At 47.9% G+C, this 26311-nt stretch overlaps 1 protein-coding gene and 1 pseudogene across 1 annotated transcript in view; one reads left to right on the top strand and one right to left on the bottom strand.

The window, feature by feature from the left end:
• The first annotated feature begins 4648 nt into the window (after positions 1–4648).
• The window catches only part of LOC143768258 (speriolin-like protein), a 35751-nt gene continuing 14088 nt past the window's right edge, over positions 4649–26311 (top strand). Inside the window, exon 1 of the mRNA XM_077256952.1 lies at positions 4649–4705. Within this exon, the coding sequence (XP_077113067.1) occupies positions 4666–4705 (40 nt within the window). The 5' untranslated portion in view covers positions 4649–4665. The remainder of the gene's footprint in view (positions 4706–26311) is intronic.
• On the bottom strand, positions 24510–25814 carry LOC143767096 (E3 SUMO-protein ligase ZNF451 pseudogene; annotated as a pseudogene).

Raw genomic sequence — 26311 nt, 5'->3', positions numbered from 1 at the left:
GATGGGGATATTGAAATAATGTCATGCAATAATCTCAATGAGACATTCCTGACTCGGTTGAAGCCGTTTCCAGCCTTTAATGGCTTATTTGATACAAAAAGAACTTTGTAACGTCCACCCACCCCACTAGTGGCGGTTTCTGATAAATGCAGATGTACCCAACACCCCTCTTTCTTTGAGCCCAATCAGAAATTCCATTGTCACTTTTCATTTCGCTTGAACGCACTTATCGACGGGCCTACACTGGATTAGAGAGCACCACTCCTCCCAAGCCTTACCATAGACCTGTCAGGTAGCCAGTGTAACGGAGGCACGGATTAAGGGCATTGTGTCCCATATGGATGGAGGAAACTGGATACCCAATGGTTGTGCATTGGGAAGAAGGACTTTGAAAGCCTGCTAACTGGAAGATAAGAGTGAGTTAATGAGACTATCGTTTACATGTGCCACTAATGTGGCTCGACACCAGATGTTGTGTTTCAAGCATAGTAGTGCTAGCCGGCGTAAAAGAGCGGGTAAGGGCAAGGATGCAGATGACATATGGTTTAAGCTCCTTGCGGTTTTTTAGGTTTTTCATTTGAAATTGAATGTTAGCATTTTTTAAATGAGTACTCCATAGTTCCACTGACGATATTATTGCGAAAATTTATAACAGAACTGGATCGCACACCCAACTTGCTTTGGTCCATAGCTCCGGCCAGCTGCCTTTGTACCATTGGTTTATGTAGATTGCTACAAAACCCTCTTTGTTACTCCCTCCTACCACGAGCCCTAGGTCCTTGCTTGACGTTTCTTTAGCCATGATACAGGTATGGCCATTGTAGGATAGTAGGAATGGTTTCCAGACTATTAAGTCCGCTTTCAATGTGTGAGTAAGCCTAAATCTATGGCCATTCTGGGAAATGCCCTTGGTTGCTACCGATAATCGGCGAGAGAAGGCTCTGCTGACCGGCATCACGCGGCTGGCGAATGTCAGTAGACCCAGCAAGGACTGCATCTGTTGGAGGGTGACTATTTTAACTTTGCAGAAACCAGCTGGTAAGCGGAAAAATCATCAAATCGGTGTTTATTTTGATGCCAAGGAAAAGAAAAATATTACATGGGCCTACTGTTTTTTTGGGTGATAGTGGTACATCAAAATGCAGTGATATAAATTTAAATTTTTTGAGATGGAAGGAGCAGATTTTAGATTTTTTGGGCCGACAAACAAAAAATCATCAAGGTAGTGAATCAGAATTGCTGTCTGTTTCGTAACGGACTACCCAGTCTGGGAAAGTACTGAATAGCTCGAAATAGTGACACAAAATGGAACATCCCATCTGCAGGCACATATCAAAATAATAGTGCTGGTCCACCTTGTACCCTAACAGGTGGCAGCAATCAGGATGCAGGAGTAATAGGCGGACTGCCGACTCTGTCTGAATTTGCTAACAGTGCGCCAGGCCCGGCTGCGTGTACTAATTGTACGGCTTTGTTAAAAGATGCGTATATCATGGAAGCTTCCTCTAGGGGGATAGTGTTGTTAACCGATTCGCCTTTTGGGTGTGACAAATGATGGATCAGACTATATTTACCGGGTTCTTTTTCTATATATATAATTGTCTAAGGGGTACTTCCGTCTTTCTGTCGGCAACTTCCGTCACGGATATTCATTCGCTGAATGATCTCGCCAGCTGCCTGTCATGGCTGCCGCAACCAATCAGCGATGGAACAGTCTGATTAGTCCCTCCCTACTCGCCTGCAGTCAGTGCCCGGCGCCCGCTCCATACTCCCCGTAGTCACGGCTCACACTTAATGCCAGCGGTAACGGACCGCGTTATGCCGCGGGTAACTCACTCCGTTACCGCCGCTATTAACCCTGTGTGACCAAGTTTTTACTATTGAAGCTGCCTATGCAGCCTCAATAGTAAAAACATCTAATGTTAAAAATAATTTAAAAAAAATAACAAATCATTATATACTCACCTTCCGCCGCCTTTCCAACGCTCCGGTGACCGGTCCATGCAAGCGGCAGGTTCCGGTGCTAATGTTGGTGTGCGACAAGGACCTGCCATGACGTCACAGTCATGTGACCGCGATGTCATCGCAGTCCCTGCGCGCCTGTGCGAAAAGGACCTGCCGTGACGTCACGGTCATCACACCCTTGGACCGGAAGCTGCTGCCTGAACCGAACACAGGCGACAGAACTACAAAGGGGCCCCTCGGAAGGTGAGTATATGTTTATTTTTTATTTTTTAACCTGTGACATACGTGGCTGGGCAATATACTACGTGGCTCTGTGCTGTATACTACATCGCTGTGCAATATACTACGTGGCTCTGTGCTGTATACTACCTCACTGAGCAATATACTTCATGGGTCTGTGCAATATACTACGTCACTGGGCAATATACTACGTCACTGAGCAATATACTACGTAACTTGGCAATATACTACGTGGCTGGGCAATATACTACGTCACTGGGCAACATACTACGTCACTGGGCAATATACTACGTCACTGGGCAATATACTACGTCACTGGGCAATATACTACATGGCTCTGTGCTGTATACTACGTCGCTGTGCAATATACTACGTGGCTCTGTGCTGTATACTACGTCACTGGGCAATATACTACATGGCTCTGTGCTGTATACTACGTAACTGGGCAATATACTACGTAACTGGGCAATATACTACGTGGCTGTGCAATATACTACGTAACTGGGCAATATACTATGTGGCTGTGCAATATACTACGTCACTGGGCAACATACTACGTCACTGGGCAATATACTATAACTGGGCAATATACTACGTCACTGGGCAATATACTACGTCACTGGGCAATATACTACGTGGACATGCATATTCTAGAATACCCGATGCTTTAGAATCGGGCTGCCATCTAGTTAGGAATAATGCCTAACGGCGAGATTCTGATATTTTGAAAAGGCAGTAATTGAAAGGGGACCGCCATTCTACTTAGTTCAACCTCTTTCGATTTTTTGGTGTAAGATTTCGGGAAATTCGCGAGCGGATTTTAGGTTATCAGGCAGGGTTGGTGTTCTACTGAATTTGAAAGAGATTAAAAAAAGTCTTTAAAATGAGAGTATAATTGCCGTGCTGCTTCTTTATTGGGGTAGAGGTTTAGCCAGGGACTCACCGCAATTACGCTTACTGTGGTTATGCCTTGTAGGCTGTAACGCTTACGCCCAGACTGGTTGGCACGGGCTTTCGGGGGTGTGGCCCCACTGGACCACTGACCAGACTACCCTGGAAGGGGCGTAACTAAGTAGCTTCCTTGGTGTTCGCTGGAGCCTCTGATGGTGAGGTGAGACTTGTGTGGCAGGTAACTACCAGATACCACTCCAGGGTGGTGTCTGGCTGTGGCTGCAGGACACATGCAGGTAAGCAGGCACGGCTGTGATACTGACAGGCGGATGGGTACGGCAGAGATACTGGCGGACAGACGGGCATGACTGAGACACTGGCAGGCAGGCGGGCACAGCTGAGACACTGGCAGGCGGGCACTCTGGCAGACAGGCGGGCACGGCTGAGACGCAGGCAGGCGGGTACGGCTGGCATTCTGGCAGGACAGGCGTACAGGGCTGACACTCTGGCTGGACATGTAGGAATCGGTATGGGTATGAACCTGTTCAGACTGGAAGCAATATGGGAACAGTTAGGGACCTGTTCGGATTGGTGACTATAAGGAAACATGTATGGAGCAATATTCAGACAGGTAGAGAAAGACCACAAGAACGGATGTAAAGCAGAAGCACAGGAGGCGGGGCAAAGAACAGGAGGCGGAGCCAAGAACAGAACGCAGGAGGCAGAGCCAATAACAGGAGGCGGAGCCAAGATCAAATGCAGGAGGCGGAGTCAAGGAAAAACACAGGAGGCGGAGCCAAGAACAGAAATGCAGGAGGCAGAGCTAAGAACAGGAGGCGGAGTCAAGAACAGAAACGCAGGAGGTGGAGCTAAGAGCAAATAAGGAGAAGGCAAAGCTAAGAGCAGAGGAGGCAGAGCCAACAGCAGAACCGCAGGAGGCGGAGCCAACAGCAGAACCGGAGCCAGCAGCAGAGAAGCACAAAACCACAGGTTGCGGTGAGCAGAGCAGAGAGGCGCAGAGCCATGGACAGTGGCAAGCAGAGAGGCACAGAGCCGCGGACAATGGCGAGCAGAGTAGAGAGGTGCAGAGCCACGGATGTGGCAAGCAGAACGAGAGAAGCGCAGAGCCACAGATGTGGCGAACAGAGCAGAGAGGCGCAGAGCCACGGATTGTGGTGAACAGAGAGTGGGAACACGGAGATACACACAGCAGAATGGAAATGGCAGACAACAAGGAAACATAGGAACGGACATAAACCAGAGTTCAGACAGGAACAGACACAGATACACAAACTAGACACAGATGGGCTTACACATTGCAGCCCTCAGAGACAGGAACAGAACACGACCTGGCAGCTCAGTAGCAAATGCTAACCGAGGGAAATAGTTTGCTCAGGCGTCCTCCAATGGGTGAGGACGGCTTAAGTATCAGAGGCCTCTAGGCAATTGGCCAGGGACACCTTAGGGAGGTGCACACAGGCACAATAAGAATCTGGATTTGCCAGCGCCGCCCCCCTATGCACATAGACAGGAAGTGTACACAGAGCAAGCGGCCATGAAGCACATGGCATGGAGCCGGCAGCAGAGAGAACTCACAGCATGGCCCAGGGTGAGTGAGGTGATGTATCAGGCAAGTGGGGGATGGAAGGCCATGCAGTGATGCCCGCAGGGATGTTACATAGGCGCTTTGTTTGCCTGACGAGTACACCTTGCTGCTGGGTGTTTCTCCCCCCACAAGCTGAGCAGTTGTGCCTATATCTATGTAATAGAGTGCAGGGTAGACTATGTCACCACAGAACAGACAGACCAACTGTTGAGGGGGGTTTATTAACGGGCGATATTCTCCTCGCAGGGAGAAAACAGTAGAAGATAAACTGCAGAAATAATGGTGCAAAATATATGGGAAGCAGTATAACAGAAGTAAACGGAAGTTCTTGGGAAAAACACTTATCAGTCTGATGAGGACTTGCTTGTAGGGTCGTCTTCTTCAACATAGGCGCCGGGAAACAGCGGCACTTGTCATCCCTCTGTTATCCGTGAGCTGTGTAGTCTCTGGGAACCCACAACCTGGGGTTTAAGGGGTTACCGTGGTGAGTAGAAGGGAATGCGAGGCAAATGGGGTCCCCTGTGCTCTGAGTCTTCTGCCTTCACAGTGCAGCCTATCTCGGGAGAACAATGCTCAGTCTATTATTGGGTCTCCCAACAGGAATCAGGGGCTCTGCACTAATGCTGTGGGTGCTAGGGGCCACTTTCTGCACGGGCCACTGTCTTTTCACGGGTCAATGTCTTTGCACGAGGGTCAGGGCGCACCTCTCCAGTCACAGCAGAGTCCACTTTCACGTACTCACAAAATGCAGTCTTTCTTGACAATCTTCCTGTCTCAGTCCTCTGACCGGGAGTCTTCTCTCTCCTCCCCGAAGCACAGCTGCGTGCTGTTCTGTCCACTGTATCCGCTACTCTCTCTGCTGCACACTCTGCTCTCTCTGCTGTGCACGCTGCTCTCTCTGCTGTGCACGCTGCTCTAGCCCTGAAAAGCGTACCTCTTTTCTCTCTCAGCCTGGATTCCTTCCTGTCCCGGCCTCTAAGTCTGCCCCCAGGGAAACCTGGTTCCAGGCACGGAGCAGAGAAGGTAACCCCCTTACATCTACATGACGCATTGGAATGGCAATTTCCCTCGTTAAATAACCAGCAGGCCCCAGGTTTTCGTATGACCACTGAGTGTTGACCTGCGGCTGCGGAGTAGTTAGTGGTCATAGATGGGAAGGGGGGTTGCTTCTGTGACAGGATCAGTCATAACTAGTGATGAGCGAGTATACTCATTACTTGGGTTTCCCCGAGCATGCTCAGTTGGTCTCCAAGTATTTTTGCGTGCTCGGAGATTTAGTTTACAGCGCCGCAGGTGCATGATTTGCAACTGTTAGACAGGCTGAATACTTGTGGGAATTCTCTAACAAACAGGACCCCCACGTATTTAGGCCGACTAGCAGTTGCAAATCATGCAGCTGTGGCGATGAAAACTAAATCCCCGAGCACGCCAAAATACTCGGAGACCACCCGAGCATGCTCGGGGAAATCCAAGTAAAGAGTATACTCACTCATCACTAGTCATAACAACGCATGTCGCTTTTACCCCCAGCTTAGATTCAGCTGCAGGGCCAAGTGCCTGCGGAACTCCTCATCATACCGCCGCCAAGCGGAACCACCATGGAATTTATACAAATTTTATATCAGATCTTGATATATGTATAATTCGGAGCAGCGTTCCGGATGCTTTTGGCCTGTAATACAGCCTAGGTCTGCAAATGCCTGTAGCTAGTTATTCATAGTTTGTGCTATTATCGGTCTATTTCTGGGGAGGAAGGAGACGCCAGAGGCACTGACGCAGGCACGGACAGCTGTCCAAAGGGGTCACAGGGAGGTGAATGCCAAGGTCAGTAAAAAGGGCTTGAAGCCATTGCTCACCTTCCTGCGCTGCTCTCTGCCGCATGGCCCAACCAGGGAATCCGACAGCTGCAGGGGGACGTTTCAGGGTCCTCAGGAACACAAAAGCTTCCTGGGGTCAGCCGGGGGAAAGAGGAAGTCACTGACTTTAGTCACATGAATTTAAACCATGTAGGTGTGGCTGGAGGCCTCTTCCCCTTTTGGCTGGTTTCACACTTGCGTTTTTATCTGCATGCGTTTTTAAAAAAAACGCATGTGTGAAAAAACGTATGTAAACGCGGTAAAACGCTGCGTTTTTTAGACACATGCATTTTTGCATGTAGAAAAAAACGCGGCGTTTTGCCGCGTTTACATGCGTTTTTTCCTGCGTTTGCGTTTTTAAAACGCATGCTGAGAAGTGTGTGACAGCTGCCAATCATCAAAATCCACAAGAAAACCCACTATAAATAGAAATAGCTATGGTTAGGGGTAGGGTTAGGGCCTAACCCTAACCCTAAACGTGACAGAAATACGTGGCACTGAAATACGTGGCACTGAAATACGTGGCACTGAAATACGTGGCACTGAAATACGTGGCACTGACATACATGGCACTGACATACATGGCACTTAAATACGTGGCACTGAAATATCGTGGCACTTATATATGTGGCACTGAAATACGTGGCACATACGTGGCACTTAAATACGTGGCACTTACATACATGGCACTTAAATACGTGGCACTGAAATACGTGGCACTGAAATACGTGGCACATAAATACGTGGCACTTAAATACGTGGCACTTAAATACATGGCACGTGGCACTTAAATACGTGGCACTTAAATACGTGGCACTGAAATACGTGGCACTGAAATATCGTGGCACTATGACTGTCAGAAAATGTTCATTAAACGGTTAGAGGTGAGGTTACGGGTAGGGTTAGGGTTTGGATTAGGGTTAGGGTTTTTTCTATAAAAACGCATGCGTTTATAACGCAAACGCATGTGCTTAAAAATGCGTGCGTTTACATAGACAGCAATGCATTTTTTTGCCGCAAATAAACGCATGCGTTTTTTGCGGCAAAAAAACACCGCTAAAAATTACTACAGGTTGCTATTCTGCAAATGAACGCGCGCGTCCAAAAACGCATGCGTTGCCGAAAATGCGTCAAAACGCATGCGAAAAAACGCATGCGTTTTTAATGTTAAGTATAGGAAAAAAACGCATGTGTTTTTTAGCGCTAAAACGCAGCGTCCAAAAACGCAAGTGTGAAACCAGCCTAAATCCCATTGCTCCCATTGCTAACTACTGCTGTGGCATTTGCAAATTTCTATTGTGGGTCAATTTATGCCACTTTTCTTGGTGTCTGCCCCTAATTTTGAAAAAAAAATCTTTTGAGAATAAAAATAAGACTAAAAATAAAATAAAAAGCTATAGATGTGTTCTGAAGAACACATGTGCCTCATACTGACAATAAGCTTAAACTAGTTTGGCTGGAGCCAGTGGGTGGTGTATACTGCAGAGGAGGAGCTCATCTTTTTTGTGTCCACTTAGTGGCAGCCTCCTAGTGGCAGCAGCATACACCCATGGTCCTGTGTCCACCCATGTGTTCCATTTTCAATGTTTACAGAGGGTGACCCCGGCATATTTTTATGGACCTCTAGAGATCTACCAAGCGCTTCATAATGTAACTTCTTGGTAGAAGTCCATCTTCAATGACTTCTTAGAAACAAGAGAACTTGCTGTGAACTTACCTCGTTCTTGGATTTCCGAGGCTTGATATTAATGTGAGGTGCCTCGAGGAAACAATGCTTTTTATGAAAATGGCTTTGGGCACCATCAGCATCGGAGAAGAACTTTGGGCAAATGCTGCACTTAATAACAAAATTATTGTCGCTGGATTGTTTCTCTTCTTCACAAAAATGGCTCCTTATGCCTTCAAATGTCTGGTCAGTTGCCAAGCAGGATTTGCAGCGGTACGACAGTTTTCCTTTCTCGAAGAGCTTAGCCAAGCATTGGCGGGAGTCCCCTCTCCTATTTGCCTTATGGATATGTTCTGGAAGACAGCCAGGCGGTTCTCCCCCCTGCAGGGCTGGAAGATAGCACTTCAAGACTTTTTAAAAGGAGACTGGACCTGCTTTGGAACATAGCCATAATCTAAGCCATGGAAGGTCTCATAGTGGGTAAGAAAATCACTTTCTTCATCTAAGTAGAGATCTTTGCAGAGGCCACAGAAATACTTCATCTTGACATCTTCATCATGTTGGCCTTGACAGTGGTGGAGTAAAGTTTCTAGCTTATGAAACTTCTTTTTACAGGTGTCACAGATGTACTTGTGGAATTGATGTATGGAGAGAGATTTGCAATGTCGATGAACCGTCTCCTCAGCATCAAACATTTCTTCACATATTTGGCACTGCCGTGTGCCTTTAGAGGACTGCTGGGGTGGCACAGCTTTGAGTTCTTCCAGTGGCATAGGAGTCATCTGTAGCTCAGTAGATGTAGATGGCTGCCCCAAAGCATCATCTTCATAATAAAATGAATGACCTCCATGACAATCAGAAAGGTGCATCATGACATGTTCAATTCTCACTAGTTCTATGCGACATATTTGGCATCAGAAGCGGAAATTACTCAGATGTGCCCCACCATGGAATCTGCTCATATGAATGTGAATAATGCCCAAGTCTTCGGCCATCTTGCCACACACCATGCATCTGTGAAACATTCTGTTGGCCGTCATTCTATGCTTTTTAGCGGCTTGCTCAGATGGGAACTGCGCAACACATTGACAGAACCATGCCTTTACTAGTACATCCTGCTCGCTCTTCACCCGACTGCCGCAAATTGTGGCCATGTCGCTTTCTTTTTTTTATGCCACTTTTCTTGGTGTCTGCCCCTAATTTTAGCTATTTTTTTCACCCCTTAAAGTGTGTTTTATGCATTTGGTTTTGCCTCCTATTGAATCTAGAGGGGTTTGGATACTTTCAGTGAACCGTTCTGAGAATTCTTTGGTGAACGGTGGTCCATTCGGCGAACCCGAACCGAACTGAACCGAACCTTGAAGGGTTCACTCATCTCTAGTCTTAAGTCCTGCCTAACTGCTGGTTTGAGAACTTTGGGCAATTGTAAAATCAGAGCATGTCCCGCATAATGTTATTTCTAAGGGCATGCACAGACCAGTTGGACATCCCAATTAGTGCATCACATGAGGAGTACTGGGAGGGGGAAATTGGGCCCTGAGTCGTATTTTTTCCAGCTTTAGCCATATGGGCTCCACAGTCAGAGGTACTTTCCTTAATTAGTACTGTGCCTACAAGATATTCAGCTGTGTAGAATGTTTTCAGCTTGTTAATAATCTTTCTAACTGTAGAATGATGCGCTCCAAAATGACTTTACAACACTTCGGAAATTGATAGATAACAATTGTTCTCTAAAATCATTGCCTTTAGTTTTACTTTTTTTGCATGGTATAGCAAATGAATGAACACCCCAGACCATCAAACTGCCAAACTTCTTTTATCAAAGTGGTCACACTTGCTGATGAATAAATAATCAAGAGTATTTGATTAGCAGCAATTAACTGCTACTTTCCCTCTTAATTCCTATGAAAGCAGTTAGGGTGTATTTCATTTTTTTCCCATACTGCTTCTTCATTTCAATCCTGTTTTTGGTAAGTAACATGGTGTACAAGCATTAAACAGAAATAACATGCATGCAGATAGCAAAGTCAGCTGCATTTTTCAATCTGCTGCAGTGAGGATGAAGGAAAAATCAGCCAATGTTCAAAAGATACTTATAAATCTTGCAGGTCACAGGGGGCTTCCTATTACTTCCTCCACCATCAAAAAAATTAAATAATGTATAGTTAATTGGATCAATTTTAACAAGTTCATGACCTGCTACATTTGTAGCTGTAAACTGGAAATGTTCCTCGCGGACGGCGAAGCACCTTTGGTGAGGGGGAAAGATCAGGATATGAAGGTAAACATCCTGGATGTCGATTGATGCTAGGAACTGCCCCTTCTCCATCGACGTGATAACAGAACGTAGGGACTCCATCCTGAAGTGACAGACCTTGACAAACTTGCTTAGAAGCTTTAGGTCCAGAATGGGCCGCACCGTCCCATCTTTCTTCGGAACCACGAATAAGTTGATGTAGAACCTCTCGGTTTCTGGGATCGGAATGACTCCATTTTGGCATAGCGAATCGATGGCTCGGTAGAAAGACCATGCCTGCACCTCTGTTTTGGTGGGGCAAGAGGAGAAGGACCGTGCTAGAGGGCGGGAAGAAAATTCTATCTTATATTTGGAAGGCACCAGGTCTCTGACCCATTCGTCGTGAATGACAGAGAGCCATATATGACGAAATAGGAGTAGACGACTGCCTACTCTGCTGGTGTCGACCGGATCATGCCGCGAGTCATTGAGCCGAGAATCTATGGGACCTGACTCCCTTAGATCTGGATTGCTTGGGACGGTTCTTCCATGGCTGGCTGGACTTATACGAAACCTGGGGGCCCCGTCACCATGGTAGGAGCACCCCAATCTGGAAGAGGTGGTAGTATTGCACCAACCGGGATTGCTGCGAAAGGATCGGAAACGCGTCTGCTGTTGTTGACATAAAGGTCGCTTAGTCTTCTGCTGGGGGGAATTTACTTTTCCCTCCAGTGGCATCCGAGATAAGCTGATCCAGGAACGGCAGTTTCCCTCGTTGAATAGCCAGCAGGCCTCAGGTTTTCGTATGACCACTGAGTGTTAACCTGTGGCTGCGGAGTAGTTAGTGGTCGTAGATATGGGAAGGGGGGCTGCTTCTGTGACAGCATCAGTCATAACTAGTGACGAGCGAGTATACTCATTACTTGGGTTTCCCTGAAAATGCTCAGTTGGTCTCCAAGTATTTTTGTGTGCTCAGAGATTTAGTTTACAGCGCTGCAGCTGCATCATTTGCAACTGTTAGACAGGCTCAATACATGTGGGAATTCTCCAACAAACAGGACCTCCACGTATTTAGGCCGACTAGCAGTCGCAAATCATGCAGCTGCGGCGATGAAAACTAAATCCCCGAGCACGCCAAAATACTCGGAGACCACCCGAGCATGCTCGGGGAAATCCAAGTAAAGAGTATACTCGCTTATCACTAGTCGTAACCACGCATGTCACTTTTACCCCCAGCCTAGATTCGGCTGCAGGGCCAAGTGCCTGCGGAACTCCTTATCATACCGCTGCCAAGCGGAACGACCGTGGGGTTTATACAAATTTTATATCAGATCTTGATATATGTATAATTCGGAGCAGCGTTCCTGATGCTTTTGGCCTGTAATACAGCCTAGGTCTGCAAATGCCTGTAGCTAGTTATTCATAGTTTGTGCTATTATCGGTCTATTTCTGTCATATAACTGTTCGCTTGTCCTCCTTTCCTTATCTGCGGTCTGTTGGTCGGCTGATAACGACCATATGTCTACAGAATCCTTATTCCATATTTTTTGTCGAGTCTCTTAATCTATGTGTGCACCTAGCTGGCTAATTTCACTGAAAAGCATATCTTTGTGTAAGCTCGCTGACTGAAGTGTCGTATTGTTGTCAGTTGAATCGCATGGGCGCGTCAAGTGTTGAACCAGCGCCTTAATAGCTGAGGCTAGCTCATTGTCCCCTGAGTGATGCACCACGTTCTGCATGGTGTGGTTTTAGTTGACTTCAAAACACTCACCACTGTCTGACGCAGGAGGGGTGACGCCAGTTGGAGGAACTCGTTCTTCAGCTTTGGCTGTAGGCCCTGGGAGATGGGTCTCCCCAGCTGGCAGCCAATAATGGAGCATGTGACTGCTGGTGCCTGTTGTGTGCCCGAGCCTGAGTGGCTCCAGGTAATGGAGAAACTCCAGCTCCCACGATGGTCAAATGGTTGAATTAGCTGGAAGCCCTGGGAGATGGGGATTGGTCTTCCCTGCTGGCAGGTAATGATGGAGCACGTGAGCACTGGTGTCTGTCGTGTGCCGAGCCTGCCTAACGAGGCTCTTGGATACGTCAAACCATTCCGATATGGATGACTAATGCCATCTAGAGGACCGAAATCTGTGGCGGCTCCTATGTGATCTTTGTCTGCGGTGGTAATATGAAAGGCATCTGGTAAAGAGACAGCAGGAATAATGGTGGTGGGCATCATCCCAACCCTAACGCACCTCTTCAACCTCTCACTCACAACAGGTGTCTTCCCCTCATCCTTCAAACATGCCAAGATCACACCCATCCTCAAAAAGCCCTCCCTCGACCCATCCTCTGTGTCTAGCTATCGCCCGATATCTCTTCTTCCTTATGCCTCCAAATTGCTGGAGCAACACATCCATCTTGAACTGTCCTCTCACCTCTCCTCCTGCTCCCTCTTTGATCGATTACAATCTGGCTTCTGTTCCCATCACTCAACTGAAACTGCCCTAACTAAAGTCACCAATGACCTACTAACTGCCAGGAACAAGCGACACTACTCTGTCCTCCTTCTCCTGGACCTGTCTTCTGCCTTTGACACTGTGGACCACTCCCTTCTGCTACAAATCCTCTCATGTCTTGGCATCACAGACTTGGCCCTCTCCTGGATCTCATCATATCTGACAGATCGGACATTCAGTGTCTCCCTCCGCCACACCACCTCCTCACCTCGCCCCTTGTCAGTCGGTGTTCCTCAAGGCTCTGTTCTAGGACCCCTACTCTTCTCCATCTACACCTTCGGTCTGGGACAGCTCATAGAATCCCACGGTATGCAGTACCATCTCTATGCTGATGACACGCAGATCTACCTATCCGGACCTGACCTCACCTCCTTACTTACCAAAATCCCGCACTGTCTGTCTGCTATTTCAGCCTTCTTTTCTGCTCGCTTTCTGCAACTGAACATGGACAAAACAGAATTCATCATCTTTCCCCCATCTCACTCTACAACTCCACCAGACCTATCCATCAATGTCAATGGCTGCTCACTTTCCCCAGTCCCACACGCCCGGTGCCTCGGGGTGATCCTCGACTCTGCCCTCTCTTTCAAGCCACATATCCAAGCCCTTGCCTCCTCCTGCCGCCTCAAACTCAAAAACATTTCCCGGATCCGCGCATTCCTTGACCGTGACACCACAAAAACACTAGTGCATGCCTTTATCATCTCCCGCCTCGACTACTGCAAACTCCTACTCTCTGGACTCCCCTCTAGCACTATGGCACCACTCCAATCCATCCTACACTCTGCTGCCCGACTAATCTACCTGTCTCCCCGCTATTCCCCAGCCCCTCCCCTATGCCAAGCCCTTCACTGGCTTCCTATCGCCCAGAGACTCCAGTTCAAAACCCTCACAATGACCTACAAAGCCATCCACAACCTATCTCCTCCATACATCTGTGACATGATCTCCTGGTACCTACCAACACGCAACCTCCGATCCTCTCAAGACCTCCTTCTCTACTCCCCTCTCATCTCTTCTTCCCACAACCGCATCCAAGACTTCTCCCGTGCTTCCCCCATACTCTGGAACTCTCTACCCCAACACATCAGACTCTCGCCTACCATAGAAACTTTCAAAAAGAACCTGAAGACTCACCTCTTCCAACAAGCCTACAGCCTGCAGTGATCCTGAACCTACTGAACCGCCGCACAACTAGCTCTGCCCTCTCCTAGTGTATCATCACCCATCCCCTGCAGACTGTGAGCCCTCGCGGGCAGGGTCCTCCCTCCTTATGTACCAGTGTGCCTTGTTTTTGCTCATGTTTAATGTACTTGTCTATATTTGCCCCGTATTTCACATGTAAAGCGCCATGGAATAAATGGCGCTATAAAAATGAATAATAATAATAATCATCAGAGAAGGATGAGGAGGACCTGCGGCATCTATGCCTGTGTCCGCTGCAGCTATGGAATGTGCTGGGGGCGTTCTTATTTGTGGTAAGGGGTTCATTGACTGGGTTATGGGCCACAGTTAACGTGCTATACAACGTGGGAGGTGCTAATAAATTACCATATTGGGGTGCCATATTAAGGGACACACATGGAAGGGAGGTATTGTATATCCTTTATTGACTGCTGGTTGAGAAGTTATTGGGGGACTTATGGATGCATCAATGGTGATTGGTGCAACTACAGTGCTGCAGGCTTGGTGTAGCTGGAGGGCACTCTCGTCGGTCAGGTTGGACCAATCAGCGCCCTCTGCAGCTGTCTGGAGTGACCTCTGGCCTGTCTTCCCATTCACCAGTGCAGGCAATGCGGCTGCGCCTGAAGGAGGAACGGTGCTAGACGGGCATTAGCTGACCTGGGAGCTTTGAGGGGAATGGAAGTGACACGTGGTTATGGGCGGAGCCCAGCCATGACACACCGGAAGATGGGCTGAGACAGCAAGGACCCAGCGCATCCCATCCTGCGCCCAAGAAGTGCACAAACGCGGAGCTGCCTCGTCGTCGACCTGGGGCTGCTCCGGTGGCGGGGGAACCTAGTGGACTGCCTGCCTCCCTGCACTGGAGGACCAGCAGCCGGGTCGCTGGCCGAAGACCGGGCCACGGCGGGTGGCCCGGACAAGGAGCGTGGCCCCCCAATGCCGGATACCGATCGAGATGGGCAAGCACATGGGACCACTGCAGGTGAGGAGGTGCAGGGGCTGGGGGACTCGAGGGACCTGAGCGGAGGGGAGGCCACCCAGGGGGAGGGCATCGGGGCAGCACTGCGAAGCGAGAGTTCTGGAGGGGCAGGAGTGGACGGTACCCTGGGGAGGAAGGAGACACCAGAGGCACGGCCGAAGGCACGGACAGGTGTCCAAAGAGGGCACAGGGAGGTGAATGCAAAGGCCAGTAATAAGGGTTTGAAGCCAGTTCTCACCTTCCTGCGCTGCTCTCTGCCACAGGGCCCAACCAGGGAATCCGACAGCTGCAGGAGAACGTTCCAGGGTCCTCAGGAACACAAAAGCTTCCAGGGGTCAGCCAGGGGAAAGCAGAAGTCACTGACTCTGGTCACATGAATTTAATCCATGTAGGTGTGGCTGGAGGCCTCTTCCCCAATAATTCCATTGCTGACTGCTGCTGTGGCATTTGCAAATTTCTATTGTGGGTCAATTGATGCCACTTTTCTTGGTGTCTGCCCCTAATTTACAAAAAAAAACCTTTTGAGAATAAAAATAAGACTAAAAATAAAAAGCTATAGAGGTGTTTTGAAGAACACATGTGCCTCATACTGATAATAAGCTTAAACTGGTTCGGCTGGAGCCAGTGGGTAGTGTATACTGCAGAGGAGGAGCTCATCTTTTTTTTGTCCACTTAGTGTCAGCCTCCTAGTGGCAGCAGCATACACCCATGGTCCTGTGTCCCCCAATGAGGAGAAGGATAAATATATATATTTTTATGTAATAAAATTAGGAATAAAATCCATAAACTCTGTTCCATTTTCAATGTTTACAGAGGGTGACCCCGGCATACTTTTGTGGACCTCTAGAACTCTACCAAGCGCTTCTTAATGTAACTTCTTGGTAGGCACATTCTCCAGCTTCAATGACTTCTTAGAAACAGGAGCACTCGCTGTGAACTTACCTCGTTCTTGGATTCCCGAGGCTTGATACTAATGTGAAATGTCTCAAGGGAACAATGCTTTTTATGAAAATGGCTTTGGGCACCATCAGCATCGGAGAACAACTTTGGGCAAATGCTGCACTTTATTACAAAATTATTGTCGCTGGATTGTTTCTCTTCTTCACAAAAATGGCTCCTTATGCTTTCAAATGTCTGGTCAGTTGCCGAGCAGGATTTGCAGCGGTACCAGAGTTTTCCTTTCTTGAAGAAATAAGCCAAGCATTGGCAGGCGTCCCCTTTCCTATTTGCCTTATGGATATGTTCTGGAAGACAGCCACATGTCAGGCGGTTCTCCGCCCCTGCAGGGCTGGAAGATAGCACTTCAAGACTTTTTAAAGGAGACTGGACCTGCTTTGGAACATAGCCATAATCTAAGCCATGGAAGGTCTCATAGTGGGTAAGAAAATCACTTTCTTCATCGAAGTAGAGATCTTCGCAGAGGCCGCAGAAATACTTCATCTTGACATCTCCATCATGCTGGCCTCGACAGTGGTGTAGTAAAGTTTGTAGCTTAAGAAACTTCTTTTTACAGGTGTCACAGATGTACTTGTGGAATTGGTGTATGGAGAGAGATTTGCAATGTCGATGAACCGTTTTCTCAGCATCAAACATTTCTTCATTTGGCACTGCCGTGTGCCTTTAGAAGACTTCTGGGGTGGCACAGCTTTGAGTTCTTCTTCCAGTGGCATAGGAGTCATCTGTAGCTGAGTAGATGTAGATGGCCGCTCCAAAGCATCATCTTCATAATAAAATGAATGACCTCCATGACAATCAGAAAGGTGCATCATGACATGTTCAATTCTCACTAGTTGTATGCGACATATTTGGCATCAGAAGCGGAAATTACTCAGATGTGCCCCACCATGGAATCTGCTCATATGAATGTGAATAATGCCCAAAGTCTTCGGCCATCTTGCCACACACCATGCATCTGTGAAACATTCTGTTGGCCGTCATTCTATGCTTTTTAGCGGCTTGCTCAGATGGGAACTGCGCAACACATTGACAAAACCATGCCTTTACTAGTACATCCTGCTCGCTCTTCACCCGACTGCCGCAAATTGTGGCCATGTCGCTTTCTTTTTTTTATGCCACTTTTCTTGGTGTCTTCCCCTAATTTTAGCTATTTTTGTCACCCCTTAAAGTGTGTTCTATGCATTTGGTTTTGCCTCCCATTGAATCTAGAAGGGTTTGGATACTTTCAGTGAACCGTTCGGAGAATTCTTTGGTGAACGGTGGTCCATTCGGCGAACCCGAACCGAACTTTGAAGGGTTCACTCATCTCTAGTCTTAAGTCCTGCTTAACTGCTGGTTTGAGAACTTTGGGCAATTGTAAAATCAGAGCATGTCCCACATAATGTTATTTCTAAGGGCATGCACAGACCAGTTGGACATCCCAATTAGTGCATAACATGAGGAGTAGTGGGAGGGGGGAATTGGGTCCTGAGTCATATTTTTTCCAGCTTTAGCCATATGGGCTCCACAGTCAGAGGAACGTTCCTTAATTAGTACTGTGCCTACCAGATATTCAGCTGTGTAGAATGTTTTCAGCTTGTTAATAATCTTTCTCACTGTAGAATGATGCTCTCCAATATGACTTTACAACACTTCGGAAATTGATGGATAGCAACAATTGTTCTCTAAAATCATTGCCTTTAGCTTTACTCCTTTTGCATGGTATAGCAAATAAATAAATACTCCAGACCATCAAACTGCCAAACTTCTTTTATCAAAGTGGTCACACTTGCTGATGAATAAATAATCAAGAGTATTTGATTAGCAGCACTTGACTGCTACTTTCCCTCTTAATTCCTATGGAAGCAGTTAGGGTGTATTTCATTTTTTTTACATACTGCTTCTTCATTTCAGTCCTGTTTTTGGTAAGTAACCAGGCGTAGAAGCATTAAATGGAACTTACCTGCATGCAAATAGCAAAGTCAGCTGCATTTTTCAATCTGCTGCAGTGAGGATGAAGGAAAAAACAGCCAATGTTCAAAAGATACTTATAAATCTTGCAGGTCACAGGGGGCTTCCTATTACTTCCTCCACCATCAAAAAAATTAAATAATGTATAGTTAATTGGATCAATTTTAACAAGTTCATGACCTGCTACATTTGTAGCTGTAAACTGGAAATGCTCCTCGTGGACGGCAAAGCACAGGAACCTTTGGTGAGGGGGAAAGATCAGGATATGAAGGCAAGTGTTGTGAATTCCGTTCTTGGGCTCCCTCCGGTGGTTGTGAATGGTACTTTTGTGAATTCTGTCCTTGGGCTCCCTCTGGTGGTTTCAAGTGGAACTGCTGCTCCTTGGGTTTAGCATTAGCAGCTGCTTCCACTGATCGTCTCTCCTGGCTTTGCTATTTAACTTGGCTCTGGTCTTTAGTCAATGCCAGCTGTCAATGTTTCTGGGTTGGATTCAGATCTCTCCTTGGATTTCTCTGATGGCCTGTCCATTTCAGCAAAAGATAAGTTCTTGCTAGTTCTTTTTGTTGTCCATTTGCTGTGGATTTTATTGCTCAGCTCATGTTAGTTTTTTTCTTGTCCAGCTAGTCAGCATGATATATTCAGTCTAGCTGGAGGCTCTGGGGAAGCAGATTTGCCCTCCACACCGTGAGTCGGTGTGGAGATTATTTTTGTAAACTCTGCGTGGACTTTTAGTTTTTAATACTGACCGCACAGTATCCTTTCCTATTCTGTCTATCTAGATTAGTATTGGCCTCCTTTGCTAAAGTCTGTTTTCATTTCTGTGTATGTCATTTCCCTCTCCACTCACAGTCAATATTTGTGGGGGGGCTATCTTTCCTTTTGGGATTTTCTCTGAGGCAAGATAGCTTTCTGTTTCCATCTTTAGGTGTAGTTAGTTGTCAGGCTGTGACGAGGTGTCTAGGGAGTGACAGGAACATCCCACGGCTATTTCTAGTGTTGGTGTTAGGATTAGGAACTGCGGTCAGTACAGATACCACCTCCTCAGAGCTCGTCCCATGTTGCTCCTTAACCACCAGGTCATAACAGTGTTGCTCCTTAACCACCAGGTCATAACAGGTAAGCATCCCGGATGTCGATTGATGCTAGGAACTGCCCCTTCTCCATCGATGTGAGAACAAGAACGGAGGGGCTCCATCCTGAAGTGCCGTACCTTGACAAACTTGCTTAGAAGCTTTAGGTCCAGAATGGGCCGCACCATCCCATCTTTCTTCGGAACCATGAATAAGTTCATGTAGAACCTCTTGGTTTCTGGGACCGGAATGACGACTCCATTTTGGCGTAGCGAATTGATGGCTCGGTAGAAAGACCATGCCTGCACATCTGTTTTGGGGGGGCAAGAGGGGAAGGACCGTGCTGGAGGGCAGGAAGAAAATTCTATCTTATATTCGGAAGGCACCAGGTCCCGGACCCATTCGTCGTGAATGACGGAGAGCCATATATGACGAAATAGGAGTAGACGACTGCCTACTCTGCTGGTGTCGACCGGATCATACCACGAGTCATTGAGCCGAGAAATCTATTGGACCTGGCTCCCTTAGATCTGGATTGCTTAGGACGGTTCTTCCATGGCTGGTTGGACTAATACGAAACCTGGGGGCCCCGTCACCATGATAGGAGCGCCCTAATTTGGAAGAGATGGAAGTATTGGACCAACCGGGATTGCTGCGAAAGGATCGGAAACGCGTCTGCTGTTGTTGACAAAAAGGTCACCTAGTCCTCTGCTTGGGGGAAATTTACTTTTCCCTCCAGTGGCATCCGAGATAAGCTGATCCAGCTGATCCAGGAACAGCCGTTTCCCTCGTTAAATAGCCAGCAGGCCCCGGGTTTTCGTATGACCACTGAGTGTTGACCTGCGGCTGCGGAGTAGTTACTGGTCGTAGATATGGGAAGGGGGGCTGCTTCTGTGACAGCATCAGTCATAACTAGTGACGAGCGAGTATACTCATTACTTGGGTTTCCACGAGCATGCTCAGTTGGTCTCCAAGTATTTTTGCGTGCTTGGAGATTTAGTTTACGGCACCGCAGCTGCATGATTTGCGACTGTTAGACAGGCTGAATACATGTGGGAGTTCTCTAGCAAACAGGACCCCCACGTATTTAGGCCAACTAGCAGTCGCAAATCATGCAGCTGCAACAATGAAAACTAAAACCCCGAGTACGCCAAATACTCGAAGACCACTCGAGCATGCTCGGGGGAAATCTAAGTAAAGAGTATACTCGCTCATCACTAGTCGTATCCACACATGTCGCTTTTACCCCCAGCCTAGATTCGGCTGCAGGGCCAAGTGCCTGCGGAACTCATCATACCGCCGCCAAGTGGAACCACCATGGGATTTATACAAATTATATATCAGATCTTGATATACCGTATATACTCGAGTATAAGCCGAGTTTTTGAGCCCAAATTTTTGGGCTGAAAGTGCCCCTCTCCGCTTATACTCGAGTCATGTTTGGCGGCGGGGTCAGCGGATGAGGGGGAGAGAGGACTGTCGCATACTCACCTGCTCCTGGCGCTCCTAACGCTGTCCCAGCCTGTCCCATGGTCTCCCACGCTGTAGCTCTTCCTCTTTTCAGCGGTCACGTGGTACCGCTCATTAAGGGGTGGAGCCACATATTCATTACTGTAATGAGCGGTACTAGTGACCGCTCATTACAGGAAGAAGCTGCGGTACCGTGGGACAGGCAGGGACAGCGTCAGGAGAGCCAGGAGCGGTGAGAATTTCATATTCACCTGTCCACATTCCACCCGCCGGGCGCCGCTCCGTCTTCCATGTCCTCTTGCTGTGACTGTTCAGGTCAGAGGGCGCGATGACGTATTAGTGTGCGCGCCGCCCCCTGCCTGAACAGTCAGTGCGGAGAGACGGGACGCTTAGGAGCAGCGGACAGCGACGAGAGGGGAGTATGGTTTATTTTTATTGCAGCAGCAGCATTACATGTGGCACAATGCTATATGGAGCGTCTATGGGGCTATAAAGAACTGCATGGAGCATTATATGGGGCATCTATGGGGCCATAACTGCATGGAGCATTATATGGGGCATCTATGGGGCCATAACTGCATGGAGCATTATATGGAGCATCTATGGGGCCATAACTGCATGGAACATTGTATGAGGCATCTATGGGGCAATAAAGAACTGCATGGAGCATTATATGGGGCTCCTGATTCAATATGGATATTCAAAAACACTTAACCTACTGATGTCTCAATTAATTTTACTTTTACTGGTACCTTTTTTTTTTTTACATTTACCAGTAGCTGCTGCATTTTCCACCCTAGGCTTTTACTCGAGTCAGTAAGTTTTCCCAGTTTTATGTTGCAAAATTAGGGGGGTCGGCTTATACTCGGGTCGGCTTATACTCGAGTATATACAGTATGTATAATTCGGAGCAGCGTTCCGGATGCTTTTGGCCCATAATACAGCCTAGGTCAGCAAATGCCTGTAGCTAGTTATTTATAGTTTGTGCTATTATCTGTCTATTTCTGTCATATAACTGTTCACTTGTACTCCTTTCCTTATCTGCGGTCTGTTGGTCGGCTGATAACGACCATATGTCGACAATCGTTATTCCATATTTTATGTTGAGTCTCTTGATCTATGTGTGCTAATTCCACTGAAAACATATCTTTGTGTAAGCTCGCTGACTGAAGTGTCGCATTGTTGTCAGTTGAATCACATGGGTGCGTCAAGTGTTGAACTAGCGCCTTAATAGCTGAGGCTAGCTCATTCTCCCCTGAGTTATGCACCACGTTCTGCATGGCGTGGTTTACGTTAGCTTCGTTACCACTGTCTGACGCAGGAGGGGTGACTCCAGTTGTTGGAGGAACTCGTTCTTCCGCTTTGGCGATGATTTGTAGCTTGAATTGGCTGGAGGCCCTGGGAGATGGGTCTCCCCGGCTGTCAGCCAATAATGGAGCATGTGACTGCTGGTGCCTGTCATGTGCCCGAGCCTGAGTGGCTCCAGGTAAGGCCGGAGACACACTGGTGCGAGATACGGCCGAGTCTCGCTGGTTAAAAGCAAGCTGTGGCATCTGCATTCCGGAGCGGAGCGTGCAGCTGCATAGCAATACATGGAGCCGCACAGCTCCGCTCTGGAGTGCCGGCGCCACAGCTTGCTTTTAACCAGCGAGACTCGGCCGTATCTCTCACCAGTGTGTCTCCGGCCTAATGGAGGAACTCCAGCTCCCTCAATGGTCAGGTGATTGAATTGGCTGGAAGCCCTGGGAGATGGGGATGGGTCTTCCCAGCTGGCAGGTAATGATGGAGCACGTGAACACTGGTGTCTGTCGTGTGCCTGAGCCTGCCTAAGGAGGCTCTTGGATGCGTCGGACCATTCTGATATGGATGACTAATGCAATCTAGAGGACCGAAATCTGTGGCGGCTCCTATGTGATCTGTGTCTACAGTAGTAATGGGAAAGGCGTCTGATAAAGGGACAGCAGGAATAATGGCAGGCATCATCAGAGGAGGATGAGGAGGACCTGCGCCATCTATGCCAGCTATGGAGTGTGCTGGGGGTGTTCTTATTTGAGGTAAGACATACGTGGAAGGTGGTAATAAATTACCATATTGGGGTGCCATATTATGGGACGTGCATGGAAGGGAGGTATTGTATATCCTTTATTGACGGCTGTTTGAGAAGTTATTGGGGGAGTTATGGATGCATCAATAAGGATTGGTGCAACTACAGTGCTGCATGCTTGGTGTAGCTGGAGGACCGCTCTCATTGGTCAGGTTGGACCGATCAGTGCCCTCTGCAGCTGTCTGGAGTGACCTCTGGCCTGTCTCCCCATTCCCCAGTGCAGGCAATGCAGCTGCGCCTGCAGGAGGAACTGTGCTAGACGGGCATGAGCTGACCCGGGAGCTTGGAGGGGAATGGAAGTGACACATGGTTATGGGCGGAGCCCAACCATGACATGCCGTAAGATGGGCGGAGACAGCAAGGGCCCAGCGCATCCCAGCCTGCAGCCAGGAAGTGCACAAATGTGGAGCTGCCTCGTCGCCGACCTGGGGCTGCTCCGGTGGGTGGTGGAACCTAGAGGACCGCCTGCCTCCCGCACTGGAGGACCAGCTGCCGGGTCGCTGGCCAATGACCGGAGCACGGCGGGTGGCCCGGACGAGGAGCGTGGCCCCTCAATGCCGAATACCGATCGAGATGGGCAAGCATATGGGACCACCACAGTTGAGGAGGTGCAGGGGCGGGGGGACTCAAGGGACCTGAGCGGAGGGGAGGCCACCCCAGGGGGAGGGCATCGGGGCAGCACTGCGAAGCGAGAGTTCTGGAGGGGCAGGAGTGGACGGTACCCTGGGGAGGAAGGAGACACCAGAGGCACGGCCGAAGGCACGGACAGGTGTCCAAAGAGGGCACAGGGAGGTGAATGCCAAGGCCAGTAATAAGGGCTTGAAGCCAGTGCTCACCTTCCTGCGCTGCTCTCTGCCGCATGGACCAACCAGGGAATCCGACAGCTGCAGGAGGACGTTCCAGGGACCTCAGGAACACAAAAGCTTCTAGGGGTCAGCCTGGGGAAGGAGGAAGTCACTGACACTGGTCACATGAATTTAATCCATGTAGGTGTGGCTGGAGGCCTCTTCCCCTTTAATCCCATTGCTCCCATTGCTGACTGGTGCTGTGGCATTTACAAATTTCTATTGTGGGTCGATTGATGCCACTTTTCTTGGTGTCTGCCCCTAATTTTGAAAAAAAAAATCTTTTGAGAATAAAAATAAGACTAAAAATAAAATAAAAAGCTATAGATGTGTTCTGAAGAACACATGTGCCTCATACTGACAATAAGCTTAAACTAGTTCGTGCGTGGTGTATACTGCAGAGGAGAATCCTGTACAACAACAGTCGCACTCAATAAAGGAGTTTTTAGAATTTTCGTTAGTCAAAAAAACGTGATTTCTTTATTGTTAACAAACACCAAAAATGAGGGTATCAATGCAGTGTTTCAAGGTAGGTAACGTTTCGACCCACAGGGTCTTTCTCAAACCTTACTTTCAGTGGTGGATACCAAGAGGAGGGCACAAATCCCTGTAGAGATGCAGGAGTCCCGTTAGGGGCTGTAGAATGAGATTATCTGGTGTCTGCGGTGGTGGTGTGAGAAAGACCCTGTGGGTCGAAACGTTACCTACCTTGAAACACTGCGGTGATACCCTCATTTTTGGTGTTTGTTAACAATAAAGAAATCACGTTTTTTTGACTAACGAAAATTCTAAAAACTCCTTTATTGAGTGCGACTGTTGTTGTACAGGATTATAGTCTGGAGTATCCCTCCATGTTCAGTCCGCACCAGCACTAGCGAGAGTGCACGTCTTGTTCTTCACTACTGCAGAGGAGAAGCTCATCTTTTTTGTGTCCACTTAGTGTCAGCCTCCTAGTGGCAACAGCATACACCCATGGTCCTCCCCCAATGAGGCGAAGGAGAAATATATATATTTTTATGTGATTAAATTAGGGATAAAATCCATAAACTCTGTTCCATTTTCAATGTTTACAGAGGGTGACCCGGCATATTTTTATGGACCTCTAGAGATCTACCAAGCGCTTCATAATGTAACTTCTTGGTAGGCACATTCTCCATCTTCAATGACTTCTTAGAAACAGGAGAACTCGCTGTGAACTTACCTCGTTCTTGGATTCCTGAGGCTTGATACTAATGTGAGGTGTCTCAAGGAAACAATGCTTTTTATGAAAATGGCTTTGGGCACCATCAGCATCGGAGAAGAACTTTGGGGAAATGCTGCACTTTATAACAAAATTATTGTCGCTGGATTGTTTCTCTTCTTCACAAAAATGGCTACTTCTGCCTTCAAATGTCTGGTCAGTTGCCGAGCAGAATTTGCAGCGGTACCAGAGTTTTCCTTTCTTGAAGAGCTTAGCCAAGCATTGGCGGGAGTCCCCTCTCCTATTTGCCTTATGGATATGTTCTGGAAGACAGCCACATGTCGGGCGGTTCTCCGCCTCTGCAGGGCTGGAAGATGGCACTTCAAGACTTTTTAAAGGAGACTGGACCTGCTTTGTAACATGCCCATAATCTAAGCCATGGAAGGTCTCATAGTGGGTAAGAAAATCACTTTCTTCATCTAAGTAGAGATATTCGCAGAGGCCACAGATATAGTTCATCTTGACATCTCCATCATGTTGGCCTTGACAGTGGTAGAGTAAAGTTTCTAGCTTAAGAAACTTCTTTTTACAGGTGTCACAGATGTACTTGTGGAATTGGTGTATGGAGAGAGATTTGCAATGGCGATTAACCGTCTCCTCAGCATCAAACATTTCTTCACATATTTGGCACTGCCACGTGCCTTTAGCAAACTGCTGGGGTGGCGCAGCTTTGAGTTCTTCCAGTGGCTCAGGAGTCATCTATACCTCAGTAGATGTAGATGGCTGCTCCAAAACATCATCTTCATAATAAAATGAATGACCTCCATGACAATCGGAAAGGTGCATCATGACATGTTCAATTCTCACCAGTTCTATGCGGCATATTTGGCATCAGAAGCGGAAATTACTCCGATTTGCCCCACCATGGAATCTGCTCATATGAAGGTGAATAATGCCCAAGTCTTCGTCCATCTTGCCACACACCATGCATCTGTGAAACATTCTGTTGGCCGTCATTCTATGCTTTTTATTGGCTTGCTCAGATGGTAACTGCGCCTTTACTAGTACATCCTGCTCGCTCTTCACCCGGCTGCTGCCATTTGTGACCATGTCACTTTCTTTTTTGTACTTTTCCGAAAGGTAAAGGTACCGTTACACTTAGCGACTTACCAACGATCACGACCAGCGATTGTGATCGTTGGTAAGTCATTGTGTGGTCGCTGGGGAGCTGTCACACAGACAGCTCTCTCCAGCGACCAACGATCAGGGGAAAGACTTCGGTATCGTTGAAACTGTTTTCAACGATGCCGAAGTCCCCTGCAGCACCCGGGTAACCAGGGTAAACATGGGGTTACTAAGTGCAGGGCTGCCCTTAGTAACCCGATATTTACCCTGGTTACCATTGTAAAAGTAAAAAAAAAAAAAACACTACATACTCACCTTCTGATGTCTGTCACGTCCCCCGGCATCTACGCGCTGCTGCAGAGAGCTTTCCCTGCACTGAATGTGTCAGCGGCGCCGGCAGTAACAGCGGTGACGTCACCGCTGTGCTCTGCTTTACGGCTGGCGCTGACAGTCAGTGCAAGGAAAGGTCTCGGCAGCAGCGC

This window comes from Ranitomeya variabilis, chromosome 4, assembly GCF_051348905.1.
Source record: "Ranitomeya variabilis isolate aRanVar5 chromosome 4, aRanVar5.hap1, whole genome shotgun sequence".
Taxonomy (NCBI): Eukaryota; Metazoa; Chordata; class Amphibia; order Anura; family Dendrobatidae; genus Ranitomeya; species Ranitomeya variabilis.
Note: the sequence above shows the minus strand (reverse complement) of the source record. Positions and strands in the feature narration are given on the sequence as shown.